Here is a 27,500-nt window from a genome sequence, read left to right as displayed (position 1 = left end):
GCCCAGCGTGCAGACCACTAAACTACGAAGGCATGCTAAGAAGGTGGGAGAAATACCTTATATATTCCCCTTTTAAAGGGCGACTGGGATTTTAGGGGACCCAGTCGCCAAATCCTGGGTGTGGAGAATCATCATCCAGGACCCTTTTTATTTTGGGCGCCACTGTAAAGACATTAGGTACTTTTTGGGAACATGAAGAAGTAAAAAATGAGCAACTCCCTCGCCGGAAATCGAATCACGGACGTCTAGAATACCCGCCCAGCATGCAGACCACTACACCACGAATTCACGCTTAGAAAGCGGGAGAAATACGTTATACAGTTAACTCAGTTCTTAGTTTTCCAAAGCTAACAGCAAGCTTCCATAATTTCTACTTTGTATTTCAACGAGCTCTACTAGAATTTGACTGTGAAATGAGTCCGGGTGGAGGGGAAGGGCTTCTTTTATCTCTTTCCTTTAATTTGAGGTGCAATACAGAATAGCTCAGTTTGAGATGAATACCGTGACCCAACTATGTATAGAATATTTTAATGGCACGTGTGTTTCTAGAAGTTTTATTTCAGTTGGGGCAACTGTAAAGATTTGCACTCCAGATGAGATTTGAAATTAAAACACCCCACGTTTTATTGAAAGATGAGATCACCACTGAAACAAGCAGGCAACCAACTTGGATTAGCTTTTGTTTCATGTTTAGCACCCTTGCAGTTTTATCGGAATTCTATTCAGCTTTAATTCGACTGAATTTGACCTTCACGCATGTGTTGTGTATGTGATCTAAAAGTGAATTCTACAGAAGTATTCTGACATGCATATTACCTGCATATATGCTTTTCCAGAAACGTAAGTGATTGCTACGAACAAGACGAGTTTGTTGAAGAACATTCGATTCAGAAATGGAAGCACTAGAAAACGTTTATTTTACACAGATAATAGATACCAAATCATAACAACACTGCACTTAAAAACGGAACTAAATCAGGTAAAAAGATGTGATAGTTAAAAAAAAAAATCTGAAAGCTTTCAGATTTTATATCACGCCCAAGACGGCGTTTTGTTTTCATTTACATATGCATACACGTTTCGAAAGCACATGGTCCAACGTTCCTTTGGGCTAAAATTATTTAAAAACAGCATATCTTTGGGATTTACGATAGATAGTCTAGCGGGCAAAATTTAAAAATATTTCATTCCGTACAGTGCGTTGTCACTGCTCGCTTTGAAATCGCTGAATTTCTTAATCAAAGTTGAAGTTTAAGGCTTCCAGGTGCTCATATTCGAGTGGAGGACTACGCTATTTAAAATTTGAGGACTTTAGGTCTCGTTGTTCATTCAAAGTGCCAGAAACATACATGCATTCATGCATATTCTTCATTATTTAATTTCTTTAAATATAATGCACAGTGATAATATTTGGTGGCAACAAACTGAAAAGTGACACAGCCATTTATAGTGATTCGCCTCAAAATGCCCTTTGATTTAATTTGATTCCTTTGATTTCATTGATCATTTCATTTGATTCCTTTGATTTCATTCATGAATTTCAAGATTAATAGCCCTTTTGGGCTAAGAAAAAAGAAAACTATCCTTTATATTGAAGACGCTTTTTAGTGAATAAATGTACAGAACTACTGAACACCAGAGTTCGAATTCCAATGATTGGCTCATGTAGCCAGTCCGTAAAACCTCCTTCACGAAAGTATCCTTTCCATCAGACAGTAGCCTTCTTTTAATTTGTCATAATCGATTAAGCAAACAAATATCGTATTAAAGATATAAGAAGCAAAAGGGTGAAGTTTTAAAATTATTTTTGTGTCCCAACGTTATCAACTTTCATCTGAAAAAAATCTATGCGATAATTCATTCTAATATGTCTCCTTATCAAAGCAAGTACGAAATAATTGTAATGTATATGCTTTTAGCTGAGATGATGTCTAATGTTCCTAGTCATTAAACAAAAAAATTGAATTAATTGAAAGATTGTGAAAAATGCTTAGATATACACATCAGCCTTGTGAGCCAAACATTTCTGAAAACAGTTCTAGAAATTTCTCATTCTATACGGAAAATTCTAAAACGTAATTAAACTTTACATTTTAAATCCTCCTTATGCATCTATTTACTTGTATTTTGTCGATTATATTCTAGATTGATCATATTATCACATATAAAGTACAAGAATTATTTTCGCAATCATACGTTATGTAAAGCCATTAACATTCAAAAAACTCATTTTGTTTTATTTCTGGTCATTACACAAAATCCTGCCTTTTCAGCTGTTCTTGATACTGAAAGCAACTACTTTAACTATTATGAAAAGTTCTATATATAATAAGTTTATGACTAGGTAATGAGGTATTGCACAGGATACAGTAGATCATATTTAAAATAAAAATACTACTTCTTGAAAATAATGTAGAATTTTAAAAGATCAGAAATTTTTAATTACACCATGTTTTATAAAAAAGGCTTTTAAAAAAATAACTATTAATTACTTTATTTTAAAAGATTTATTGATTTAAAATATTTTTTCGTCGAAGAGATTTCCTTAAAATTTTGTTTCATAACTTTAGTGAAAAACGATTAGGCATATATTCCTATGAAATATTTTAAAAGCATTTTCAAAAACCTCTCTCTCTCTCTCTCTCTCTATATATATATATATATATTGCTGGAAACAAACTGGTGATAGATAAATTTTTTTACAGCAAAAAGATTTAAAATCGCTGCGCAAAAAAGATATTTCAACTTGCACCACTGTCTCATTCAGCGTGCATTCTCTTTATATCGATTGCGATAAAGTTGAGTTGTTTGACTTCTACAAGTATTGGAATCGCCGATGACTGAGCGACTTTGCTCTCATTATTTCAGATCTCCTCTGGATTAATGCGTACTTGTCACTACAGAAAGAGTAAAAGCACGCGAATCCGTAAAATGTCTTCATTCAACCTTCTCTCGGGTGCAACCCTATAATTTAATCCTTAATAAATGCGTAGTAATTTACAGCTTCCGCAAAAATAACGTAGAATATCAATGAGAGAAACTTGGAAAATGCGAATTTGTCTTTAAAAAAACCCCACAGAATACGTGACATGTTAGACAGTTACACCCAGGAAACAATGCATAACTATTACCTTCTTACCAAACGGGATAAGAAACAAATTATGACAGTGAAGGATAAGTTTCAAACAACTTTATCTAAAAAACTATAGTCGTAATTCTTTCTTGTAATTGCTGAGCAATGCGATTCAACTCAGTGTAGTTATAAGTAAAGAAAATAAAAAAAGTAGTTATAAGTAATAAATAGGTCATATGTCAAAAAGCAAATAAAAATAATCTCTGAAAACGGAGTTCCTGAATAAATCTCTCTTAAAAATAAAATTTGAAACTGAAGAAGCTTTTATGAAATATACTTCACAGAATTTAGATTTTGTAAAATAGTACTGTGGGGATCGTGTTGGATGGGGTCACAAAAGAGCCCTTTATAGTGTAAAAATAATTTGTTAAAGGTTTAAGTTACACACGGACATCACATATAATTTTAAGAATATTACAAAGCAAGAGTCTGATACAAAATAACAGGTCCATCACCTGGCCCTTTGCTAAAGTCTTTCGATAGCTACTCACCAGAGGGCACCCTCCTTGCCGGAGTAACTCTGCCATAGTTTATATTAAAGGATTAGTTACAGTATGAAATTAACAAATAATCAAGCAGATAAGAAGGGGCAATAGAGCTGTGGTTGTCCTTATTTCTAGGATAAACGATTTAAATTCGAAGCTTAGAAGAGTACTGTAATCCAAATAGAACCCTTATAGGTACTACATCATTTCTTTGCCATTACACACAAGGACTTAGATACATTTTGTTCTGAGCAAGAGGAAGGGTTCTCAGGACTGTAGGACATATCGTCAGGCTACTTAAAAGAAGGAATCTGTAAACATTTCGAATTTGCAAGTGGATATTAGAGTTCGCTTGCTTAATCGTTTATGACAAAACAGTTCGGGATTATTTGCCCAAAGAAATGGATGCATTGGTTCACAGATGATATAGTGGTTAGGGAAGTCTACCGCGGTACCGAAGGGCCAGGGTTCGAACCCCGGATCAGGCACGAATGTTTGTAAATATATGCTAGTGTCTTAGTGGCATGAGGGCACTCTAAATATATGCTGAGCCGAATGTTTTCTCTTGTCGTTTGGTGGTAGGGGAGATGGATGGGAGACCCTCGGAACCCCCAGGGAATCAAAATCAAGTTGAAAGTAGAAGTCCAACCTCCTTGAGGCTCTGGCAACCATTCTTCCATGAAATGCATGGACAAGACAACAACAACAAGGGATGCATTGGTGGAATACCTTTCAAAGAGACCTCGTCCATATTCATGTTCCATATTAAAAAATATAAACAAAAACTCATACAATGAGCCTATGTTAGAATTCCAATCCGGGGCAAATTTCCAATATTCAGGGACCTTTTGTAGAAAAATTATCTATTCGTTTGTTGATAGTAAATATTATAGAACCTGTGTTACCTATATTAGTAATTAACGTAGAATACCCATCTGCGGGCGCAGATTTGGATCTCATTTGACGCCCAAACTTTACAGCCTAATTGATTTCTAGGAAAAATATTAGTTAGCCTTCTTCAGAAGCTTAGAAGGAGGATCAGAACTGAAACTAGTAATCAGAATTTTTTCATATTACAGTAACAGAAGTTGGCTTTTCAATAGAAATACTTATATTTAACATCAGCTTAAGTAAAAGATAATATTTAGAAAAATTCAGAGTATATAGAGAATTTAGTAAATTATAATTCCAGAATGTCGAGAGTGAAAATGGGTAACAACGTCTAGATTTCTTGAAAATTTACATTTGATGAAATTTAAGAAGTATTGGAAAGTATGGATAGTTCAAACGCCGTTTATAATTAGTCTATTTATAATTTATTAAAAATTATGCGGAGTTTCAGTATTAAAATAAATGTAGTTCTGAACGAATCTTATTACTTTAAAACAAATAACTCTTCATTTTATCAACTAATAGTTTATTCTGAAGTTCGCAAACTGCAAAGCTCGTTGAGGAGTTGGTTTATTTGACTATGACAAATAACTCAAGTGCTATCTGCCTAAGAGGAAAGATGCCTTAGTGGAGGACTTTCTAAGAGAAACTGGATCAGATACGCGTTACACACGAGGAAAACGAAAACGCCTTTGCAGCCAGCCCGTTCTCCGGGACTCGAAAAACTTCCAGCGTTCGGCAACTTTACCGTTCGGCCGCTGGTAGGTCACTCATTGGCAAGAATGCTCAGCCTTTGATAATATACAGATTTTTGAAACACCCCATATTTATAAAAAATCAAAGAAAATGATTACTTCATTTAGAACCAGAAACATTTGTTAATCTTTGGCTAATCCTGAAACAACCTACGTGAATTTCATAACATGTCTAAAATGGAAAGATATTTTGCTTCTGGTGCATCGGAAATAAGAATTTTATTTTACCTTCTTCTGAGCTGATTGTACATATATCAAGCAGAGAAAAAAAAATGAATATATAAATAAATAAAACCTGCAGTCCTATAATTATAGATTACGGACTGACACACATCTTGTACAGATTAACATTAAAGTTCCAAAATGCTTTTAAAAAATTACCAATATTTTCAAATGTAAAATATAAAATTTTTAAAAATTGCATTCTAGCCTTCGTGTGGTAGCTGCAGTTTTCAATTAAACGATTTTAAACAAAACAGCCATGCTTAGCCAACTAATTTTAGAATTAATTTCCGACGAATTCAAGATACAAAACACAAAATCACATACATAAAACGAGTTGTTAAAAACTTGACTGATAAATATCAATAGCCACATCCAAAAAACGATTTTCTGTTATATTGTTTCATCATAATTCGTAATGTGAGAGTTTATGCTGTGAATGTTTATTTAATGGGAAAAAAAGATGCGTTTATTCAAGACGTTAATTGTATATTTGTTTCACTGTATTATTTGAAGCTTGCAACAAATATTTTCCGCAAGTTGTAATATTTTTTCTATTTTACTAAGCCATTAAATTCGCGAACTGAAAACAAGAAAAGAACTTTCTTTTTAAGTATTAAAGTGCAACTCTGTATTTTTATATTTTATATTTAATTCATTTGTTCCACATCATGAAACTTACTTCGATTATATGAAACTTACCTCATTTATAAATAGAATCATGTAGAAGCGCTTGTATAATCTCATATATAGAAATCTCTTAAATTATTCGAAGAAAAATATTACAATTGTAATAATTTACATCCATCACATAATTCATTTCTGTGCGCTGCTTAACAAATGCTACATAACATTTACTTTTTTACTTTTTTCATTTCAGCCGCTTTGTATCGTGATCAAGAAAGGCCAACTCAGGAACACAACATGAAGTCACGCGACCACATGTACAACGACATCCTAGCTGAAGGTGATCTCATTCTACAGGTAAGGGAAATTAATGAAAATGTTACATTGTAATTATCTTTAAGACATCAGTTAATATTTTTGTTATGGTGGTAAGGACTTCTTTATGATTTTAATCTTAACTTAATATTTTATTTGGACTTTTCGTGTACCGATTCTTGCTGTCTTTCGCTATTAAACCCTTTATAGCGAACGGCAGTAAGAATAATATTTTAAGCTAAGTTTAAATATTTATATAGGTAAAAACATTTATATGCCGCCAAGCGGGATAGTGGTTAGTCACTGTGACTGAGCGTCGCCTGAGATAACCACTGACCTGACTTTGTTGTAAAAGTCTTACAGTGTTAATAGTCATCCTGGCAGAAGGGAATATTTCCTCCGTGTAAAAATATAAATATAAATATTACATGGGCATACAAAGCCTTTGTATAAGCATAGATATCTTAATTACAAACATTGTCTTGTACAAGTTACATGTGATAGTTACATAAAATCATAACAGTTATGTGTACATTTAAACATTATCTGAATTCATATTTACAATACTTTTACTGAGGTAATCAAAGTAAACTCGTAATTCATTTACACATTGACTGGATTTTCAATATCATTTAAAGTGCTTTACAATACCATTTTTATCAAGTACATACCAACTGGATATTAATATGCTTACATTACAATAGTTTTGCTCTTACAGTCCTGTTACTATTCTACGGGGTGAGTTATTTTTCTATTGTTGATTTTCACTTGTTGTAGTATTTTGAATTGCTATTAAAATTATTCTGCGAAGATATAATTCTCAAGGAAGGGGGAGAATTTCTTAGTACCTTGCTGAGCATAGCCTGATCACCTCCTCTATTTTAGTTTTCGTCTGCTTGTTGCCGCAGGTATTCTCCGCCCATTGCGGCCAGTATTCACAGCTTGGCATTTTTAAATGCAGTATATCGGTTTGTGGGCAGTTTGTGCTCCGTTGTATGTATTAATTGAGCATGTAACTTTCGGAAAGAACTTGCAGGTTCTCCTCCCTGTGCTTTCCCTTTCCCATCTTTTCTGCCATTCTTGTAAAAGGCTATTGAGCGTGATTATTTTTTAAAATAGGACTGCGGAACACTTACTGCGTTTTCCAGTCTACTGGAGTCATTGGCTGCAGATTTTGCAAGCACGTCCACCGCTTCGTTGTCAGTAATACCCACGTGATCTGGAACCCAGATCAGGATAGGTCTGTCATCTGGTGGAATACTTAGAAGAATGATGTAAGAAGGGCCCGCATTCGAATTCCGAAGAAGGCAGGGATGTTTGTAAATGTATAGTGTCAGTGCGGAATGGGGGCACTCTAAATATACCAACAGCCGAAAGTCCTCTCGAGATATTTGTGGTAAGGGAAGAGGGGTGGGAGACCCTCGGGCTTGTCTCCCTGAGGTGCTCTCCATCAAAATTGGGGGCGGAACTGAAAAGTCGTACTGTCACTTGTATGATGCTCAAGGCTGTTGCGAATGACAGGCACAATCATGCAGTCCTTGTCACGATGAATTTCGTAAGCTTGTCCTGATGTTACTGTCAGACAAGTGAGATAAGTCATAACACAAATATTTATATTTTGTTAGAAATATTTGTGCAAATTATTGGTTTTAAGAATTTTTAATAAAGAGGGATGAAAAAATAAATGCTGAGTCATTTAATAGTTAGTTGGTTTAGTTAATGTGATAGGAAGTATTTAATTATTCCTACTTGTCCTTTTTTACCTCTAGTGCTTTATAGAGTAAGAACCAATATAAATGTTCTGATTTAATACATGCATGCTCATTTTCTCAAATATTTTATAAATCATAATTCTTTGCAGAATGAAACATACACTCTTCCCATGTTTATCTATCTCTGATAGGTAGTACCTTTTCGTGTTGATCTTGTTAAATTAAGATAAATGTACATCAGCAGGTGTATCCCCCTGTCATTTTCAGGCTTTAGTGGTAACAGCTCTCAAAGCAAAGGATACGAGTTCGAATCTCGAGTAAGAAATACACATTTATGATTGTTGTGCTTCCATGAAGTCGGACACGTAAAATCAATCCCTGCTAAATATTCTCGTGCCATTACAGTCAGAGGAAGAGTAACACTGAAGCTTAAATATCCCGATCCAGTTTCCAACGAAAGTTCATATTGTCACTACTGACGTCCTCAGCGCTATGATCGATGATAAATTCAGTCATTTCTCCAACACGTGCTTGTTCATTATCTTGTCGATTTGAGAGCAGAGGTTACAACAAAAACAATCTCACAGTCAGAATTTAGAAATTAACCTGCACAGAAATCCGATTTTAGGAGTTCAGTTTTACTTAGGCTTTGAAATTATCGTAGTTTTGGTTAATCTAATTGTAAGATATTTTCTCTCGCCTTTCCACATGCCTTCATGGTGTAATCTGAAGTAGACTCGAAGTGTATTCGAGAGGTCCAGTTGTAGGAAAAAACCCACAGGAAAAAAGCCCACAGAAAAAATGCTCACAGAATAATGCTCCCAAGTATTAATGCTCACAGGAAAAAAGCCCACACAGAAATATGTCCACATAGAGAAAAAAACCTCACATGGAAAAAATGCTCACTTAGAAATATGCTCACACGGCAAAGAGCTCACACATGGAAATAAGCCCACTGGTAAATAAAATACGTAGAAATATCCTTAGATTAATCAGTCAATAATTAATCGATTTGAACATCGTACATATACTTAATTTTTACAAGAAAAATTATTTGATCATTTGAAAAAATGATTGGACAAATGCTCACATAAACGTTTTCAGGGGCGGTATTTTGCACGTACTATAATATTTTATACCACCGCCTGTATTTTTTTTAACTCTATTTTTGCGTACTTTTGATGTGTGATTTTTCCCTAATTTTTCGAAAGATAAAAACTGAAATTTAAATTCTACTGTTTAAATAAATAAATTTTATTCGATTACGCCTCCTGCTCTTGCTATGCTCTCTAAAATGAAATAAAGAGAAACATATTCAAAACATTTTGTAAAGTTACTGATTTATATCTTTAAAATAAGTGTCTTTTACAAAGACGTCTTTAAGATACTCATGTAATTTTTTCTCATTTCTTCTGGAACAACTGTCGTGGATGAACTAATAAATACCGTTAATTTATTATTTATTTACTGGTGACATATTTTCTTTTGAATAAACTTCGTTGGAGTTTACAGTAGAAAGATGCTTGTTCAGCTAAAAGCCAACAAAGGAACACTATAATAACGGATAAAGCTTGTAAAAAGCTATAAAATATTAATTAAATTACCTTTCTACTACATATGAAAATTATTTAAACTCAAAAAATGCAAGCACAATACAAGAAAAAGAAGAAAACAACATTTTGCTTAACTTATATAACTTCTTACGTAAACTGCGTGCTCAAGCCATAAACAAAGAGCGACAAATAAAAACAACCTAAAACGAATCACAAGAGATAAAAATGCTCATTCATTAAAAAATTTCAAATACTTTAATTATGAAGAAAATAGGAATGTAATACCTGACAGATTCGTATAGTTTAGAAGCAGGCAGTTAGATAGCACAAACGACATCACCAAGATCTTTGGAGACCACAAAATGTTTTCCCTACATACATTAAATTGGGTTTTACGGACATTTGCTGTAAATTTATCTTTCAAGAAGTATTTAGATGTTTTATTAATATTATATATCTTATATTCTACAATTTCCGAACTTTTAATCTGAAATATAATATATGCTTTGCCTTCCGAAGAAAAGTTGGGAATACTTCAGAACAAAACAAGTTTTAATTACGAAATTTAGTACTCCATCATTTTCTGGTGGTATACAATTTCATTCAATATCTGAGGCTTTTTTTTTTCATGGCGGGTACTAGCTATTGTTATGATTTCGCCACTACTAAGACCACAAGGGGTAATCATTTTATTATGGAAGTACCTAATAGGCGACCACCATTACCTCCTACTGAGGAGACAGACATTTTACATCCATGCCTTCTTCGGGATTTGAAGCCGAGCTCTTCGGTGTCGCAGTCAGCTCCTGTATAAGGTACTTCTTCGGCCTTCTTAGTATGCCTTCGTGGTGTAGTGGTCTGCACGCTGGGTGCGTATTCCAGGGGTCCTTGGTTTGATTCCCAGTGAAGGCGCTGCTCATTTTTCATTTTTCCTGCTTCCAAAAAAAATCCTAATGTCTCTACAACTGTACTATCTGGGCGGCGTGTCTGGCAATATTCATCAGTTCTTATTAGTAAGATTTCCGTTTTTAATGAAACTCTAAGAAAATACTTAGATACTTCCAAGTTTCCATACTAGATGGAACTCTAGGAAGTTCTAGTGTTTGAAATGTCTTTGACAAGGATTCTTCAAGTTTTGCGACGTTATGTTAAATCACGTGGTGTCACCTTAAGTGAATATACCATTTATCGCATGCGCAAAATGGCAAACCTTGCCATGAAAGTAACGTTTTGTTTCTATTTGCTTTCTTTTCGAGGTACCAATCCTGTAGCGTTTTATGTATCAGTACATCAAGCAGAAGAAAAAGAAATTCTGTCTGTCGAGCAAAAACCAAAGCTTATCAAAGTTGCTAATAATGCAACTACAGTGCAATTATTCACTTAGATCTTTAAATTTTTCGCACAATTCGATTATAAGAAATTTCATTTATAAGGGCAAATTTTAATTCCCTTCAACTCTCTTATTTCAAGAATTCGACAGCATAATTAAAAGAGTCCGCACTTTTATTCACAAAACTATACCGTTGCCATAATATAAAAGAAATATCATAAATTCGAGTGCAGATGTGTATTTTTCTTTGTTTTTATGTAACATTCATTTCATTTAGCTATGAAAAAAAATATACCATATACTCTGAGGGAATTTTTCACATTAATAATTTTTTTTTTCTGAAATTTCCTTTCGTTGTAACCAAACTATAGTTTATATGACGTAGCATCGATCCACATTAACCTCTCATATTCGAAGTTCTACTGTAGATTATTATAGGCTACCTAACTTTATGACCTATCTATTCTTAAATAAATAAAATTTTCCGAAAATTTATCTGTGATACTGGTCATTATGTCACTGGTCAGTGTCATTATGTCAGTACAATAGCTACACGCAATATAAGCCAAATAATTACATAAAGAATAATGTTCGTTTAATTTTAATATGTGTACAATCCGTCTTAGGAAGAAAAAAGACTGAAAGGGGCAAAAAAATGGTTGACCAAGACATATTTTGGTCTATAAAAATATTACCACTGCAGTGCCTCCTGTATTTTTGGGCATAAAAACATAAAACGGTCCAGTAGTAGATCTACCTAGTTGTCGAGGTCTCTGCTAGTTTTAAGAGTCTTGACCGTTGTCGTGGCAACACTTGGAAGGGCAGCCAAAACGGAGCTTCTGATTGGCTAAGGGATCGTTGACTTCCGACTGACTGTCCAGCTTCCGCGGAGAAGGGGGGACGCCTTATAAAATGGCGTCTCATCTAATGACACGCGCTTAGTTTCCATGGTAACTGTTGCCAGGTAAGCACGCGACTTAGAACATTGCAGGAAAGATGGTATCAGTAACTCTTTCTGTGTAACAGAGAGGAAATACTAGAGCTGGAGATTACTTTTGTATTACATCATTGTAATTTTCTAACTTCTTAAAATGAAACATTGCTTCCCATTTATTAATATTCACTGCACCTCCCATGAATTTAATGAAATTTTGCTGATAATGCTTTTCCTTTCCTGAAATAGAAAAAAAAGGAGCAGAGCAAGATATACAGAAATTTATTTTGAGATCTTTTCTTTTTCTACTTATTCCTACGCAATTTTAATGTTATTTATTTGGTGAGATTTCGATAATTTAACTTGTGTAAGTGGATAGAATTTTCTAAACAAGTAAATTGTTAGTAACTTTAAAGCAAAAACATACGTGAATCAAATTTATGTTAAAAGCTGTCAGTTTTGAATGATAATTTTCTACAGTATTACACTTTCTTCTCGACTTACAATGAGATCAAGTCGAGTTGCGATGAAATTAATTCTCTTAACGTCAATTTGCGATGAGTAAACTCACTGTCGAAAGTGCATCTGATACACCTCACATGCTAAACATCTTATCCTGTCATAAGTGCATCATCATAGCCATCATAAATGTGTTTAGAATACATAAAATATTTTCATTCGCTTATGGCCGGGAAAAATTACTTAACTTAAATTTTATTATAAAATGAAAAATATTTCTGTTATTTATGAACTATTGCACTAAAAGTTAAAAATAGAATGAGTGTATCTTAATGTACGCAGCTAAATATACGCTGGATCAAAGGTCTGTTTCAAGAATTGAACTCAATCAGTCGCTGGCTGGTGAGAATGCTATGAATAACAATGTTATCAGTTTGTTTTTCGTCTCGTGTGGATCTAGAATAACTGGTAGAAAACTCTTGGGTTTGAATTAGCCTTTTCGGATTTATTTTATTGATTTCTTTAATTTCCTGATCTCTGCTCTTTTATTTCTGATTTATAGTTTCCATTTTCATAATAATTTTGGCGAACTCCAGTATTCTTCGAATAATTTGTATCCTAATTACAGAGGAGAGCGCATCACTTCTTTAATTAATTAGCTCATTCAGCAGTTAATTTCATGGTATAAAACTTGAAGACAATTCATGGTAGTTTAGAGTAATAATTATTAAATGGACTCGTTACTAATAGGTTAGCTTATGTTATCAGAATATGGCAAAGCACATACTTCTATCTGCCTAAAGGTAGGGATGCCTTCAAGGAGGACTTTCTGAGGGAATTTGGCTCGACAATTAAAGAAAACCGCTGAATCAACCACATTAACAGACTATTCGCTTGGGAATCGAGCCCAGGTCGAATTCCCAGTTTTCATGATCTTAATATTCGGCCACTGGAGAGACCGTTTATTAACAGTTCACCCCATATCAACAACAGATAATCTATATTTAGTAATTCATATTAGTAATTCTCATCCATATTTAGTAATTCCCTTCCTGGCCAACATTCAACAAAAGTATATTAGAGTTTGTCTGTTATATCCATAAATAAATCTTTTCTTCCCTTCCTTTTACTTCCTTATATGAAGTAAAGGAAGTATTGTAATCATGAAAAATTCCAGTTACCATATTTCAAAGAAAATATCCATTTTGACCGCTATCGAATGCAATTTAACGATGTTTTTGCATGACATCTGTATGGAGGACAGAGTAAAGGACTCTTTTCCTCAAATGAATCCTCAAACTGATTTAAAATGGATTCAGAAGAAAGTTTTTCGTGGCGTCTGTACGTACGTATGTATGTATGTATGTATCTCGTATAACTCAAACACGAGCAGCCTCATAACGTTGATATACTTGACATTGTTGATATACATGATATAACTACATGTTATATCATGCACAATTACATGATATAACATGTAGTTGTGCACCTCTTCTTTTGGTTACAATCGGCCGCACTTATTTTTTATTCTTATATGTTTTTAAATTGTGCATTTTTTGCTTTAAAAATGATTGAATTATGTTGTTCTTATTTTATGGTTAAGGTTTTTATGCCTTTAGTTAATCTACATATAATGGTTGCAGAATTATCAAAAATTTTTAAATTGTTTAAGTGCGGCTAAGAGTAAATTTTTTCCCGTACCAGCCATATTTGTTTACATTTGAAAGTTAGCAGAATAGTGAATTAAGTCGTTTTGCACCTTCAGTGTATTTTTTGCAGAATGGGACCAAAAGGAAACTTAGTTTTGCGTACCGAAAAATCTGCCTTCTTGACTACTGGCCGAATTGCTTGCTTTTGCGTAGAAACTCTAATTTTAATTGCAAAATTTGTTTTTTTAATTGTTTTAAATTTTTTAATTGTTTTTTAATCGTGGTTTTTTTTTTCCCTAGTGTTTCACATTTTTCTTAGCTTTTAAATTTTAATGATAATATTTTGAGTTTTTTATGTATTTTTGCCCTGTCGCGAAGTGGGCACTAAATTAATTGAAGGAGAAATATATCGTTAATGAAATTCAGGGAAATACGTTTAAATAAAATGCAGGAAAATACGTATAATTTTAATATTCCGTACAAAGAAGTCATGTGGTGTACATATCAGATACTTTTTCTTCAATTTAAATGCTGTATTTGAAAATATTGAACAAAATTTACTCCTCTTGTAAGTAATTAGTTACTAAAAATTTGTTCCCAAATAAAGGTAACAGAATTTTCGATTCTCCAAGTAAATATGCTTCATACTGTTTGAAAATAAATGAATTGGGTATTTTCAACTAAAATCTCAATTTAATTCTCATACTTAAATGGAATGACCAAATAAAGGTATGGAATATTGGAATGACAAAATATTGGAATGATCAAATAAAGGTAACAGAATTTTCGATTAAATATGCTTCATACTGTTTAAAAATAAATGAATTTATTTTTAACTAAAAACTCAGTTTAATTCTCATACTTAATTATAAATGCTTAATAATGTACACAATATCATTTTAAAGTTAACATCTATGATTTACTGAAAAAGAAAGGGTTCTAAGAATTCTTTTAAACTAGGACTCAAACTAAAATTGAGTCTACGCAACATAATAGAATGGTTTCGGATTTGCTTCGTCTTAAGATACAGGGTTTTAGTAGATTAGCAATATCAATATTTGTAGGAGGTATAGTAGCCACCCAGATGGTGTAAAAGTTAGGCTAGCCCAGCGCCCTAACGAAGGGCCCGGATTCGAATCCCGAAGAAAGCATGTGTCATGGGGGCACTCTAGACCATACCTTAGAGTGCTCTCCCTCAAAATTGAGATCGAAGTAGAAGTGCAACCTCCCTTACGGCACTGACAATAATTTTTTCATTAAATACATACACAAGACAACAATAAACAACAGGAGGCGTAGTTTTCTGTAGAAAGTTTTGACCTCATAATTTTCAAACAAAGACTACCTTCTTTGTCAGCACCCTTGTATGCAGCCAGGCGTGTCTCCATGTATCATACTGTACCGCAAATTGCTTGTGCACAAAAAAGATAAATTTTAAAATTCAAAATATATTTTTACATAATAAGCATAGCTTTCGGACTTTGAGAAAACCAAAACATCGCATTTCGAAGCCATTTACTTATATTCTATATTTAGTATGAAATATAAAAATAAAGACAATAATGGGTAATTTTTCATGCAAACAAGTTTATGTTTGAGAAGTAAGTTTCTTAACTCTACATGCTGCTATTTTGAAAATTTTTGAACGCACAAGGTCATATTTTATTATATACACTATTAGGTATTTTCTTCCTACCTTTCTGCATAAATTCGTTGTGTAACGGTAGCACACTCGGTGCGTATTCAAGAGGTCCACGGTTCGAGTCCCGCGAGGGCATTGCACACTTTTCATGCCTCCTGCATCAAAAAAATACTAATGATTCTACAACATCTATAAACATTAAGAATTAAATCACGCATTGTTCACTCTGATTTGCCACTGAAGTTGGTGTCAAAGAAGACGTGAAACATCCACGATTTAATTTTAAATAATTCGTTTATTGTTTTCAGACTTATTGCATAAACTTTAGTTTTTTTCAAAAAAACAATCATCATGCATTCTCCGAGCAATAAAACAGATATCTGAGCAATTGTCTGTATGCTATGAAGTTAAACACAGGGTGAGTCTAAGTTGCTTTTTTTAAAATAAGAGGGGTGAAAGTGCCCATCCAGATGAACAATAATTACCATGGAAAACAGATTTTTTTCAACGCACAAGGTCATATTTTTATATACATTATAAGGTATTTTCTCCCTCCTTCCGCACTCCACTCTGAGAGGTAGAAAGGAGTAAAATTAGAATTCCAATGTGAACTTACAACAGTGTTGGGAAAGCGAATGAACGATACCAGAAGGTGCACAGTCTGAGTTATTGATCAGAGAAAAACTCACAGCAAGTGCTCAAAGTGGCGGCCAGGCGTGTATGTTGCACAGTTCACACCGGCGAATGAATGACTGGCGCACCCTGTCGAAGATTCCTGGTGGTGTGTTGATTTTGTATGGTACAACAACGATTCTCGTTGCGACGTCTTCTGCCAAGTCCACGGGCCTCTCGTACATTAAAAATTTCATGTGCACCCAGAAGAAAAAGGCCAGTGTTGATTCTAATCCATAGTTCTATTTGGGAGAGCTATGTCGGCATTTATATTCGATTCAAATTACAACTTCAATTAAGTCTTAATGACTTTTTATTTACACACATCTTTATAATTACAGTGTTTAGATGGTAGCTGATAATTACTTTAATACAGTACATTTTAATTGTTTTCTAAATCCGAAGTTCGTCTTTACGCTCCTCCGAGCGGTTCGAATCTAGTCTCCTTCCCAGATCCCAATTAGAGAAAAAAAAAGGAAGAATACCCGCCATCTAGTGGCAAGAATGGGAGAGCCAGTGAGTTGATGCAAGGAGGTCCTTGAGTTGATGTCTGGTGAGAGGCCAAGCCACAGGTCCGCCATATCCTGTACGGGATATTCTGCCTCTCAGAGCGGAATGCGAACCTCTGTTACATGATAATTATTGATGGTCGGGATGGGTATCATCACCCTCTCATTTTGTAAAAACAATTTAGACTCACCCAGTATATAAATGAAATTTTATAAATTTTTAAGATCTCATCTTCTTTGCTATCATACAGTTATTGCGATCTTACTATGAAACCTGGCGACTTCTCGCACAGATGTGAATAATACTAGTACAGAAGAAAGGTAAACAAAAACTCTTTATTATTCGAGAAACTCTTAGCAAAAATGCACGTACTTCGCGCTCAAAATAACACCGACTATTTACGGTGGGAACTTAAGAATAGTTTAATAATAAATTTAAATGACAAAGAGTAGTTCTAGACTACTTAAGGCTGATTCAACAGCCTACACCGGCGAACAGACTTTAACTAAACGACCAGAAGATGTATCAGCAACTCGGAGTAACAGCAAAAGAACAGATTAACAACGTTCGCTAGTCTAGCGAAATCACGCTCTGACTAATTTCCTCTTTTCGCCCGTTTAAATAATCTTCTTCACTTTAATTTAATTTGCAACCTAGCGAGGAAATTCGAGAGGAAGTTCAGGAGTTCAGAAAAGATAACAAAAACTACAATAATTGGTCATTTAAACTAAAACCCTAAAAATTCAGCTTTAATGAATTGTTGAATAGCTTTAGGCTCGTTCTCACTGAGGTTATTTCTACAATATAATGTGATTCAATAAACAGATTTACTGCACCATCACTTTAGCTTGTTGATATATATAGTTTATTTACTTAAAATTATCTTCAGCTTATTCATTGTCTTGAAAAAACTTTGCATTATACATAAATTAACATTTCCTTGATCTATGAACAAACTGTGAACCTAAAATTCTGTTTAAATAATTTTACTAGCAATACAAACACATTTTCAGAAATTTCACAGATATCATGAATCGACCTATTCAAGAATAAAATAGTATATAATAGAAAGTTAATTTCATTTTAATTTTATAACTCTTGCTTATAAACCCATAAAAGACTTTAAATTAAATTTTACCCATAAAACATTTTGTGTGAAATTATTCTAATAATTATTTCTTGTTTATGCTCACTTAGAAAGTAAGTTTGTTCTTTTTTATTATTTTGCATTTATTTTTTTTTTCTTCCCTTACCTGAAGGAAACGTTTTCGAGGAATCCATTTTTCGCCCAATCCACGGATTTCGTGTTATGTAAAATAAAACGTATTGCCACTTAAAAGATTCAGTTATAAAAAATCTTGTGCGCAAATGATCTGCTTAAATAAACTTGCAAATAATTAAGTTTCCTCTTTATCAAATAAGTTCTTAAGTAGCGCTAATTCACTATAAAATATTCCCATAGGAAATCTTTTGCCTTATCTTTCAGCCTTGCTATTTTGAACTACTCATTTAAATAAATTTTATATTCATTATCTTTAATTTATCACACACTAATCCTTAAACGAATAGACTAATCGTAAAGCTTATCTTAAAATTGTTTCAGGTGTTAAATTGGAATCTACATATTTCGATCAGATTAAATTTCCTTATAATCTGACGATTACTGTATTTTTTAGATCAAAGGGGCATTAAACCCAAAGGGCTATTAGTCTCAAAACAGCATGTTGCGTCGTTTTACTTTCTGCTTTGGTTCACTTTTCAAACTGTTGCCACCAAATATTATCGCCATGTGTTATACTTGAAGAAACTAAAAAATAAAGAATCTGCGTAAATGTTTCTCGCATTGTGAAACAAACAATGGTACCTAGAATAATCAGATTTTGAATAACGTAGTTCTTCAAGCAAACATGGGCCCTTGGAAGCCCAAATTTTGAATTTACAATTTGTTTTATTACCTATTTTAAATTTTCTAAAACTCTAAGGAATTTTTGATTGAGAAACTGAATGATTTCAAAGCGAGCAGTGGTAACATTGTACGGAAAAAAAAACATTTTTATCACCAGCGCGCGAGACTGTATCGGAAATTCTAAAGATATGCTGTTTTTAAATATTTTGCGCTATTGCTGTTGAATTGAATTTTATAAGATTTAAATGCGAAGAACGTGATATTTAATAAATAAAGGTAACACTCAAAACGTTAAAGAAACACCTTTTTAGAAATAAACCTTTTAGAAATAAACTGTTATTGGTAATATTTTACTTTCGGGGCATATAGGCACTAAAAGAAAAACATGAATTTCTGACTATCCATAACAACATATTGTGTGAGATTTGAATTTCTGTTTTAATTTCCCTTTATAATAGTTTAACAGCTCTTTCTTACTTCATTTGATGTCCATGAAAAGTATTTATTTATTAGTAGTACTTATTTAATAAATTTTCAGGTCAATTGAATAAAACTTAGCTATTTCAACAGCGTTTACATTGAAACCATAGAAGTATTACTTTATAACTGAATATATTAACAGAATATTGCTTCAATAAAGTTTCATCTATCATATTTGGCTACCATGACCTATAACAGGCACAGAATTTAATAAGTAAATTGAAAGGGAGTAGACTTAAACGGATAAGCTCTGAATAAAGTCATAAAATGTCTGATTATTTTTAGAAGTCATCTCTCCTTTTTTGTAAAGTTTCAATTTAAACAATTCTTTACATCCAAAATAAAACTGCAGAATAGTAAACAAATCCTAAATTTGGCACTCACGTAATGTTAACCACACGTCCTCGAATTTGAGGTTTACATTGTTTCAAATTAATAATCCAAAGAAGCTTACAGACTCGGACACTCAGCAATTTCCAAATGACATAAGGCTGACAGTTCGGGCTATGAAACAACGGAATAAACTAATTATGTTGATACAAAAGGAAAATGACATAATCTCGACTTGGATGAAACTTGAAAAAAAGAATTCAGCATTCTCTGTTACCCACCCTCTAGGAATAGGTTGTTCCCGAATGACAGGCTTGGACTGGGTCTGAGCTCCAATTAGTAGATGCCCGCGGAGGAGTCTACTTGTAATAAGCCCATTTTCTTATTACCAAATACGCAATAAAGCGGCAGCTGAAATTCCGAAGTCAGGCGTCATTGGGTCTCAGTCTCATTAGTAGCTGCCACCAGTGAAAGAACGAAAGAGAGATTAATAGACAAATTCTTTACACATTTGAGATTGCTTTTGACAAGTTGCGACCCCCCTTAAGAAAAACAAGAGGCACACACTTCGAAGAAGAGGCGGCGTTTTCTTTGTCGAGGTAACCTGCCGATGGTGTCTTTACGATACCTTCAACTGGAGGGACCGTAGGCAAATTTATTTTGGTACCATTAAAGTATCTATTTGTGTACATTGAAGAATGTAAAGAAGTTCACGCAAGAAAAATAACTATTGGTTACACTACATAATTAATGTAACCTTACAAAAGGTGTGGAAAACATGAACAGTTGCGATATTTAACTAAACTGAAATTGGTAGTATAATTTATTAAATAACCAAAATTTAGTAATTCTATCATAAAAAAAACTCTTCCGCAAGTAATTTAAATAGTTTTAGCGGTTAATGCATTTTTAATCATTGGTAATTCAGGAAAATTTAAGAGAAATTTGAAGCAAGCAAGTTTACTATTATTTCTTTCAGTTTAAAATACAGTATTACGTTAAAAAAAAAAAAAAAGATTAGCAATTGTTTTCTTGACTTATCTTCCGTCATAAAAGGTAATGATTCCAAGAAATATCAAATTTTTATTACTATTACAAAAAAAAAAAAAAAAAAAAAACAATAATTTCGAAGCTGACATCAATTCAATTTTTATGTAAATTGAAATCACGAAACGTAAGAAGTATTAAAATTGAACCGATTTTCTTTGATGGTGATATAAGGATATGATAGAGTCTAAAATTCTAAGAAAAACATGCACATGTACTTATTATAAAGAAAGAAAAACGAAAAGAACAGAAAAGGTAATTTGAATATGTATTTTTCAAAAATAAAAGCGTGCAAGAGAATATACTATTGCAGTGAGACAAAACTCACATTTGCTTGATAACTGCTTCAAAAATTACTAATAATAAATTCTGAAACTCAAAATCCATAATATCTCTTCTTTAGAAACAAACAAGTACATTAGTTCAATGGCTGAGCAAGAACGGCTTAAATTTCTATCTCAATGGTTAAATATCTAATACTAGCTGTTACCCGGTATGCGCTGCGATGCTACTTGAAGAAGGTGTTTGTATTTTAATTCAGTCATTAATTTTTTTCTTTATGCGTGTTTTGCATGTTTCGATTGGCTTGTTTCACCTGATGCCAAGGTTGATAATGGTTAGATGGTGAATTAAATTCTGGCAATTTCACCTGCGCAGTACATTCATGGTGTTTCATTCTTAAATTTGAGGGATCTATATTGCATCCATAATTTATTCATTTTTCCAACGACCACGGTTGGATGAAGACTGTAATCATAATTAGCATCGTAATGAAATGCACCAAGATTTAAATCCACGTACATTGTTCGTCTGAATCGAGCACACCATACTCGAATATTTTCCAGTCTTGCTTCTCGTTGCTCGTCTGTTTCAGACGAATGCGCTTGGAGCAGTGCGTACTCGAATGTTTCTCAGTCTTGCTTCCCTTTGCTCGTTTGCTTATACGAACGGGCTTGAGCAGTGAGTACCCGAACGTTTTCGTGTCATAATTCCCGTTGCTCGTTTGTTTCTGAAGCTCGTGATACCTTTTTCTTTCATGCTTGAATTGTAGATCGAACAATCGATTTTCATTTTGGTGGTATAATTGATTTCACAGAGAAAGTAATGTTTTGTGACGACTATCACAAATTCACTTTCAAAAAGCAAAGAAAATGCATGTTATGCAATAAAAGGCACGTTAATGAATGAAAAATTAAATTTTAAATACTTTAAGCTTTGCTGAACGATAACATACTTTAAAATATTTTAGTTTGGGCTGCGACTACACATTTCTCTTAAATAGCGAGTTTGTTTATTAACTGTAATTGCGTTTTCCCGAGTGGCAATACAATTTTTTTACATCGCCGAGTTTTTAAATTAAATTTGAAGCATATATATCTTACGCTTTGCAGAGTGCCAACGCAAAGCTTTTACATTGCTGAGTTTTTAATGAAAAGTTGGTTAAATTAGCGTAAAATATATGTATATAAAGACTGCCGACCCCATGGACTGGTTTTTGAGAAATCATATGTAGGCAGTGACCTTCCTCTTGTTCTGAAGGTCAAATATGACAAGTTTCTTAAAGATGAGAATGAAACTGTAGATTTGCATAAAGACAAGCAAACAAATATTCATTTTTATATATACGACAGATAATTATTATCGTCTAAAACTTCCTATTTATTTTAAAACACGGTACTATTTGCTCATGCTATTATATCTACGGAATTGAACTTATGCTAACTCAAGATAATGTTTTTGATTAAACGACACGAGTTCGTTGAATAAGAATTTTAGCAAAATAAATCTTGTCTATTATCTAATTGGCTGCATAGATTTACAATTGAGATGTATGACCAAAATATATGCTCCGGTAATTGCATAACGCTCATTGCAGCCAAAAGGAAATGTCTACGTTTAGCGTTACATATTTATACCTATATTATCATAGGCTACCACTTCATAGCGATTTAAACGCATATTTTGGTTAAAGTTTTGAATACGTGTACTTTCTGAATCTTATTTTGCAGTGAAAAGCAACAAGAAGGTAAATATTTAACTGCTTTTCTAGATCATGGAAACTTTAAAAATGTATCCAATTAAATGCTGATATAACCGGCTTTTGAAATATTTAAAAGCATTTCAACTAACAAAGAAAATATGTTTAAAATAATTATTGTCTAAATTTTATTAAAGAAGAAAAAATTCCATTCATAATGCAGATCGAGATACCCATTAGAGATTATGTGAGTGCAATATTAAGTAAAACAGTTAATGGAAAACATGTTCTTATACTCAAGTGCGTAAATTCCTCCACAAAGACTGCTTTAGATAACACTTCTTAGTTCATATATTCTTTGGTTTTGGTGTTAGCTTACGTTAACAGTATTTCAGTTCACCCTATTTTTCACAGAACTACTATTCATCTACATGCGCGTTTCAGGTGCATCTGGGATAATGTTCGTTTGGGCTAAAAATATTTGAAAACATCATATCATAGAATTTCTGATAAACAGTCTAGGGCGTGGGAGATTAAAATGTTTTTTCCCGTAGAGTGTTGTCATTGTTCGCTGTGAAAACGTTGAGTTTGTTAATCAAAAATTCGTTAAAGTTTTACAAAATATGAAGCAGACAATAAAGCAAATTCCGAATTAAACATTCAGGCTTCCAGGTGCCCATGTTAGGGTGGAGGGCTAAGTTATTCATAATTTAATGGCTCTAGGTACCGTTGTTTTTTCACATTGCGGGAAACACATATACATCCATGCAGATTCTTCATTATTTAATTTCTTTAAATATAATACAGGTTAATAATATTAGATGGAAGCTATTTGAAAAGTGAAATTGAGACCGTTTCGAGACTAATAGCTTTTCTCTTTGGGCTAAGAATGAAAATTTCTTTTTCCAGTTTTCCACCTGTGTGCATTTTGTCCTGGGCCAATTGTTCTTCAAAAATCATTTTAATAAAGAACCTCTTAAACGGTTTTTCAAGCTGAATAATGTTGAAGCCTTGTATGTAAGCATAATACGATTGCTAATCTTCAGTAATGACTTCTGTAAGGGTAAAAATAAAAAAAACTAATAAATTTATGAATAATCTATTCTTTGATTTATTGTTTACAGTCCTAATTGTTGCATTTGGTTCTTTTCTTATTTTGTTGCTGCACTTGATCGGTTGTTATGTAATATTACTACTTAAAAACAAATTTAATCAAAAGAAGTAACTGTTAAATGAACCCTTCAAAAGCAAAGGTCATCAATCGCAATTTGGTCGCTAATCTAAGTATTGTCTAGATGGAGAAAATTATCCAGGAACAGAATTAACAATCGAATCTTATCTTAGTAACGAAAACAAATGCAATGCTTATATGAATTAATAATTGGTGACGAGTCTTTTGGCTTTGCATTTAGTATGCGCATCGATTGGTATTATTTTTGTTATTTAGAGATTAGTATTGATTTTCTGCGAATAGACATTTGTGTGCAATTATGGTCTTCACTCAAGTCTTCTTAATAATCTGTTTGATAATTAACTTAGAACTACAGCGACAACAGGATAACATTTTGCTGTTTATGGATTAAGCGTATTATGATTCAGTATTTCACTGTTCGTTAGTTATTGGTAACTGGTCAAGCTCTTGCTGTAATGAGAGCATTACTTGAAACTCTGTGGTGACGTCTATCATATCTCTTGGTGAGAAACTGTCCTTGATCCTCTGCATTTATAATTTTTGGAAGGATCATAATTACTACGGTCATTCTAGTAACTGTCCACTGGCAGAAAATAATTATGTGATGTTTTTAGGATGAAAATTTTGTGGCTTGAACTTATCCAGAAATTCCAAAATAATGATTAATAACGTTTTATTTGTTTTTTGTTCTATTTGGAATGGCATCAAAAGATAATTCAATTTTGCTGTTCTAAGAACTGTTTATAGTTGCTAAGAAATTTAACAAAGATTATTTTCGAATTAAAAGATGGGGATTCAAATTATTTAAAGAAACGGAGTTCTAATTATAAAGATCAATTTGCACTCAGCCTAATAAAACATAGGTCTTTTGCATTTATAATTTTCGGAAGGATCATAATTAGGAAGGATTTCGGAAGGATCATATACAGACTGAGCTTCAGAACGTCATTCTGGTAACTGTCCACTGGCAGAAAAAAATTATCTAATATCTTTAGGATGAACACATTCAGCGTTTCAAGTCTGAGATTATCATGAATGTGCTGGTTTATAATAAACCATGGGTTGATAAGGATTATGCGAAGAACCTTGTTTTGACCTTGTAGTCTTTTCCTATGCGACTTAGCTGCTGGTCAATAACTAAACAGGACCCATGTACGAAAATATCACCCTAATTTTAACGATGAAGATAACTTAAAACTCTTAGGTCCTATGGCAAGATTAAATTTGCATCTAAATGATGGAAAGAGATAGCGCCGTACCGTAAAAATTTTCAGTGAGTGTTTTGAGGTGTGTTCTTTGAAAAAAAAATTTGAGTCTATAGTATCTCCTAAGTATTTAACACTTGTGACATGAGAGAGGACATTACCACTGAAAGTAATACTGTTCTCATAAACCTGTAGCGTTTAGTGCCGACAAAACAGCATCGTTGAACTTTTCTGACATTAACTTTCATTTTTCACTTAAAGCATAAGCATGCAAGATTGCTGAGGGCTGCTTGGAGCATAATTATTGCAAGATATGGCCTTAAGGTGTTTGTTAGGATGTCTAGGTCATCTGTATACATTTCTTTTATGATTCCAGAATCGTATGTGGAATCGGTTGTTTGAGCCAATCAAAAGCTTATTATTTTATAGCAAAGTAAAAATTAGTTTGTCTTCTAACTTTTATATTTCTTCCATAGTATCTGATGGCTCTAATATGTATTAGAGATCGTCAGTCTTTCATTGTAATCACCTACTAAAAGTCTTTTCAATATATTCAATTTAGTAATTTCCCCATCGTAGAATCAGGCTAATTAGAGCACATTTATAATAACAATAAAATGTTAAGTTAATAATGATATTTTTGTTTTGTTTTGTTTTGTTTGCTTGGTCAAAGTTCAGAGTGCGAAAACATGTGAAATTTAGAAAAACTCTGGTTTTTCAAAGCCTCCGATATTTCACGACATAATCCATTTTCTAGACATATTCTGTAAAGAATACCTTTCCTGTTTAGTATAAGTATGGTTAAGATGAAAAAATGAACTGTTTTATTAGACACTATCAATCACATGCCCATAAGTTGACATTAAAATGTTGTCTAGCGCCCAAAACAATATCTTTGCAAACTTGCTTTCTCAATTTAGATGTGTCAAATAAGACAAATATGAATTTTTCTGTATTACTGATTACATGATTATTAACACCACCCAACCGGTACAGTGATTAACGTCGCTGACTGCCTTGCCCAAGAGCACGGGCACGAATCTCGGAAAGGGCATGGATATTTGTAAGTATATAGTGTTCGTGCGGCATTAGGGCTCTCTAAATATGCGGCGATCTAAGAGTCCTCTTGAGAGGTTGTGGTAGGGGAAGAGGGGGTGGGAGAGCCTTGGACCCGTTCCCTCTGGGGCTGTCCATCTAAACTGAGGGCGGAATTGAGCTAAATCGCATTGTCATCTGTAAAGCGCTCAAAGCTGTTGCCAACGACAGGCGTATCTTGTGCTCCTTGTCACGACGAATTTTGGGGGCTTGGCCTGACTATAGGTCAGACAAATGAGCATTAGACAACAGCAACAACAACAATGGCTATTAATGTTATGTTTCCAATGACTATTAATTTATATTTTCAATGAGTTACTTGAAAATGTAAAACAATAATAATTTCTCAGAAAAACAAGGCTTTCAGTCAAATGTTCCTTCCAACATTTCTTTTTCTTCATAGCTAGAAAATTTAACTCAGCTAAAAATTTGTAAATTTAGTAAATTAGTAATAACTAATTTAATAATAACAGTTATTAGCAATAAATAATCTAATAATAATTTTAATTATTAATTATACACATTATATATTATTATTAATTATTAATTATAAATAATTCGATAATAATTTTTATTAACTAATTTAGTAGTAAATAATAATAGCAATTATTAATAAATAAATTAGTAATTTCTTAATAAATTTGTAACTTAGCTAAGAGAATTCTTTCCTGCTGGTTAACTATTTTTTATCAAACCAGTTTCGAACTTGTATTATTAATCCCTCCTTTAATATCTTAATATGACTTAAACTTTAAACAAACAAATCTCAGTATTTCTTCTCTATTATTCGCAAATAAAATGTAAGAAAGGTACTCTCGTAACTGCTTAGTGCGGATTGCAGTACTTTTGGATCTCATATACAACATACTAAACATCTGCTTCTGCCAAGCATTGCGACTGCAAACTTCAGTAATTCAAATTTCAGTGAGTATCTTTCCCCGTCGACTTCCGACCCCGAAGAAAAGAACAAATTTCTCTCCCCGCAGGGCTCCCTTTTGTTCAGTGAGACGCCGTCTCGACCTGTGACCCCCGTCATTGTAAGGTACCCACTGTCAGTCCTCATACATCGCCTAATATTTGCCCACACGGGTTAACCTATCTTACCCAATAAAACTCAGGACACAAAAGAAGGCAATTTTGGTTCCGTCGCCGATTTGTAAGAGTGTTTGTGTTCACAACCTCAAAGAGAAAATTGAGCATGGGTACAGGGAGTGAATTTACAGAAGGAGGACTTTGATCGATGTTTTCGTGTAATAGTTTTTTAGTTGAAGCTGTTATAGTTCACCGCAGATGGACTTTTAGGTATTCTTAAAATACGATTGTACTCGTGTTACTGATATGTATGAAATGTAAGAGTTAAATAAATGGAAATACCGTG

General features: G+C 33.2%; 1 protein-coding gene across 1 annotated transcript in view; it reads left to right on the top strand.

The window, feature by feature from the left end:
- The window catches only part of LOC118195411 (uncharacterized), a 380,537-nt gene that overhangs the window by 259,725 nt on the left and 93,312 nt on the right, over window positions 1-27,500 (top strand). Inside the window, exon 3 of the mRNA XM_085817665.1 lies at window positions 6,367-6,470. Coding sequence (XP_085673791.1) covers window positions 6,367-6,470 — 104 coding nt within the window. The remainder of the gene's footprint in view (window positions 1-6,366; window positions 6,471-27,500) is intronic.

This window comes from Stegodyphus dumicola, chromosome 5, assembly GCF_044657685.1.
Source record: "Stegodyphus dumicola isolate Sdum_Otavi_A_Nest chromosome 5, ASM4465768v1".
Classification (NCBI taxonomy): Eukaryota; Metazoa; Arthropoda; class Arachnida; order Araneae; family Eresidae; genus Stegodyphus; species Stegodyphus dumicola.
This window is presented reverse-complemented; position numbering and strand designations above follow the sequence as displayed.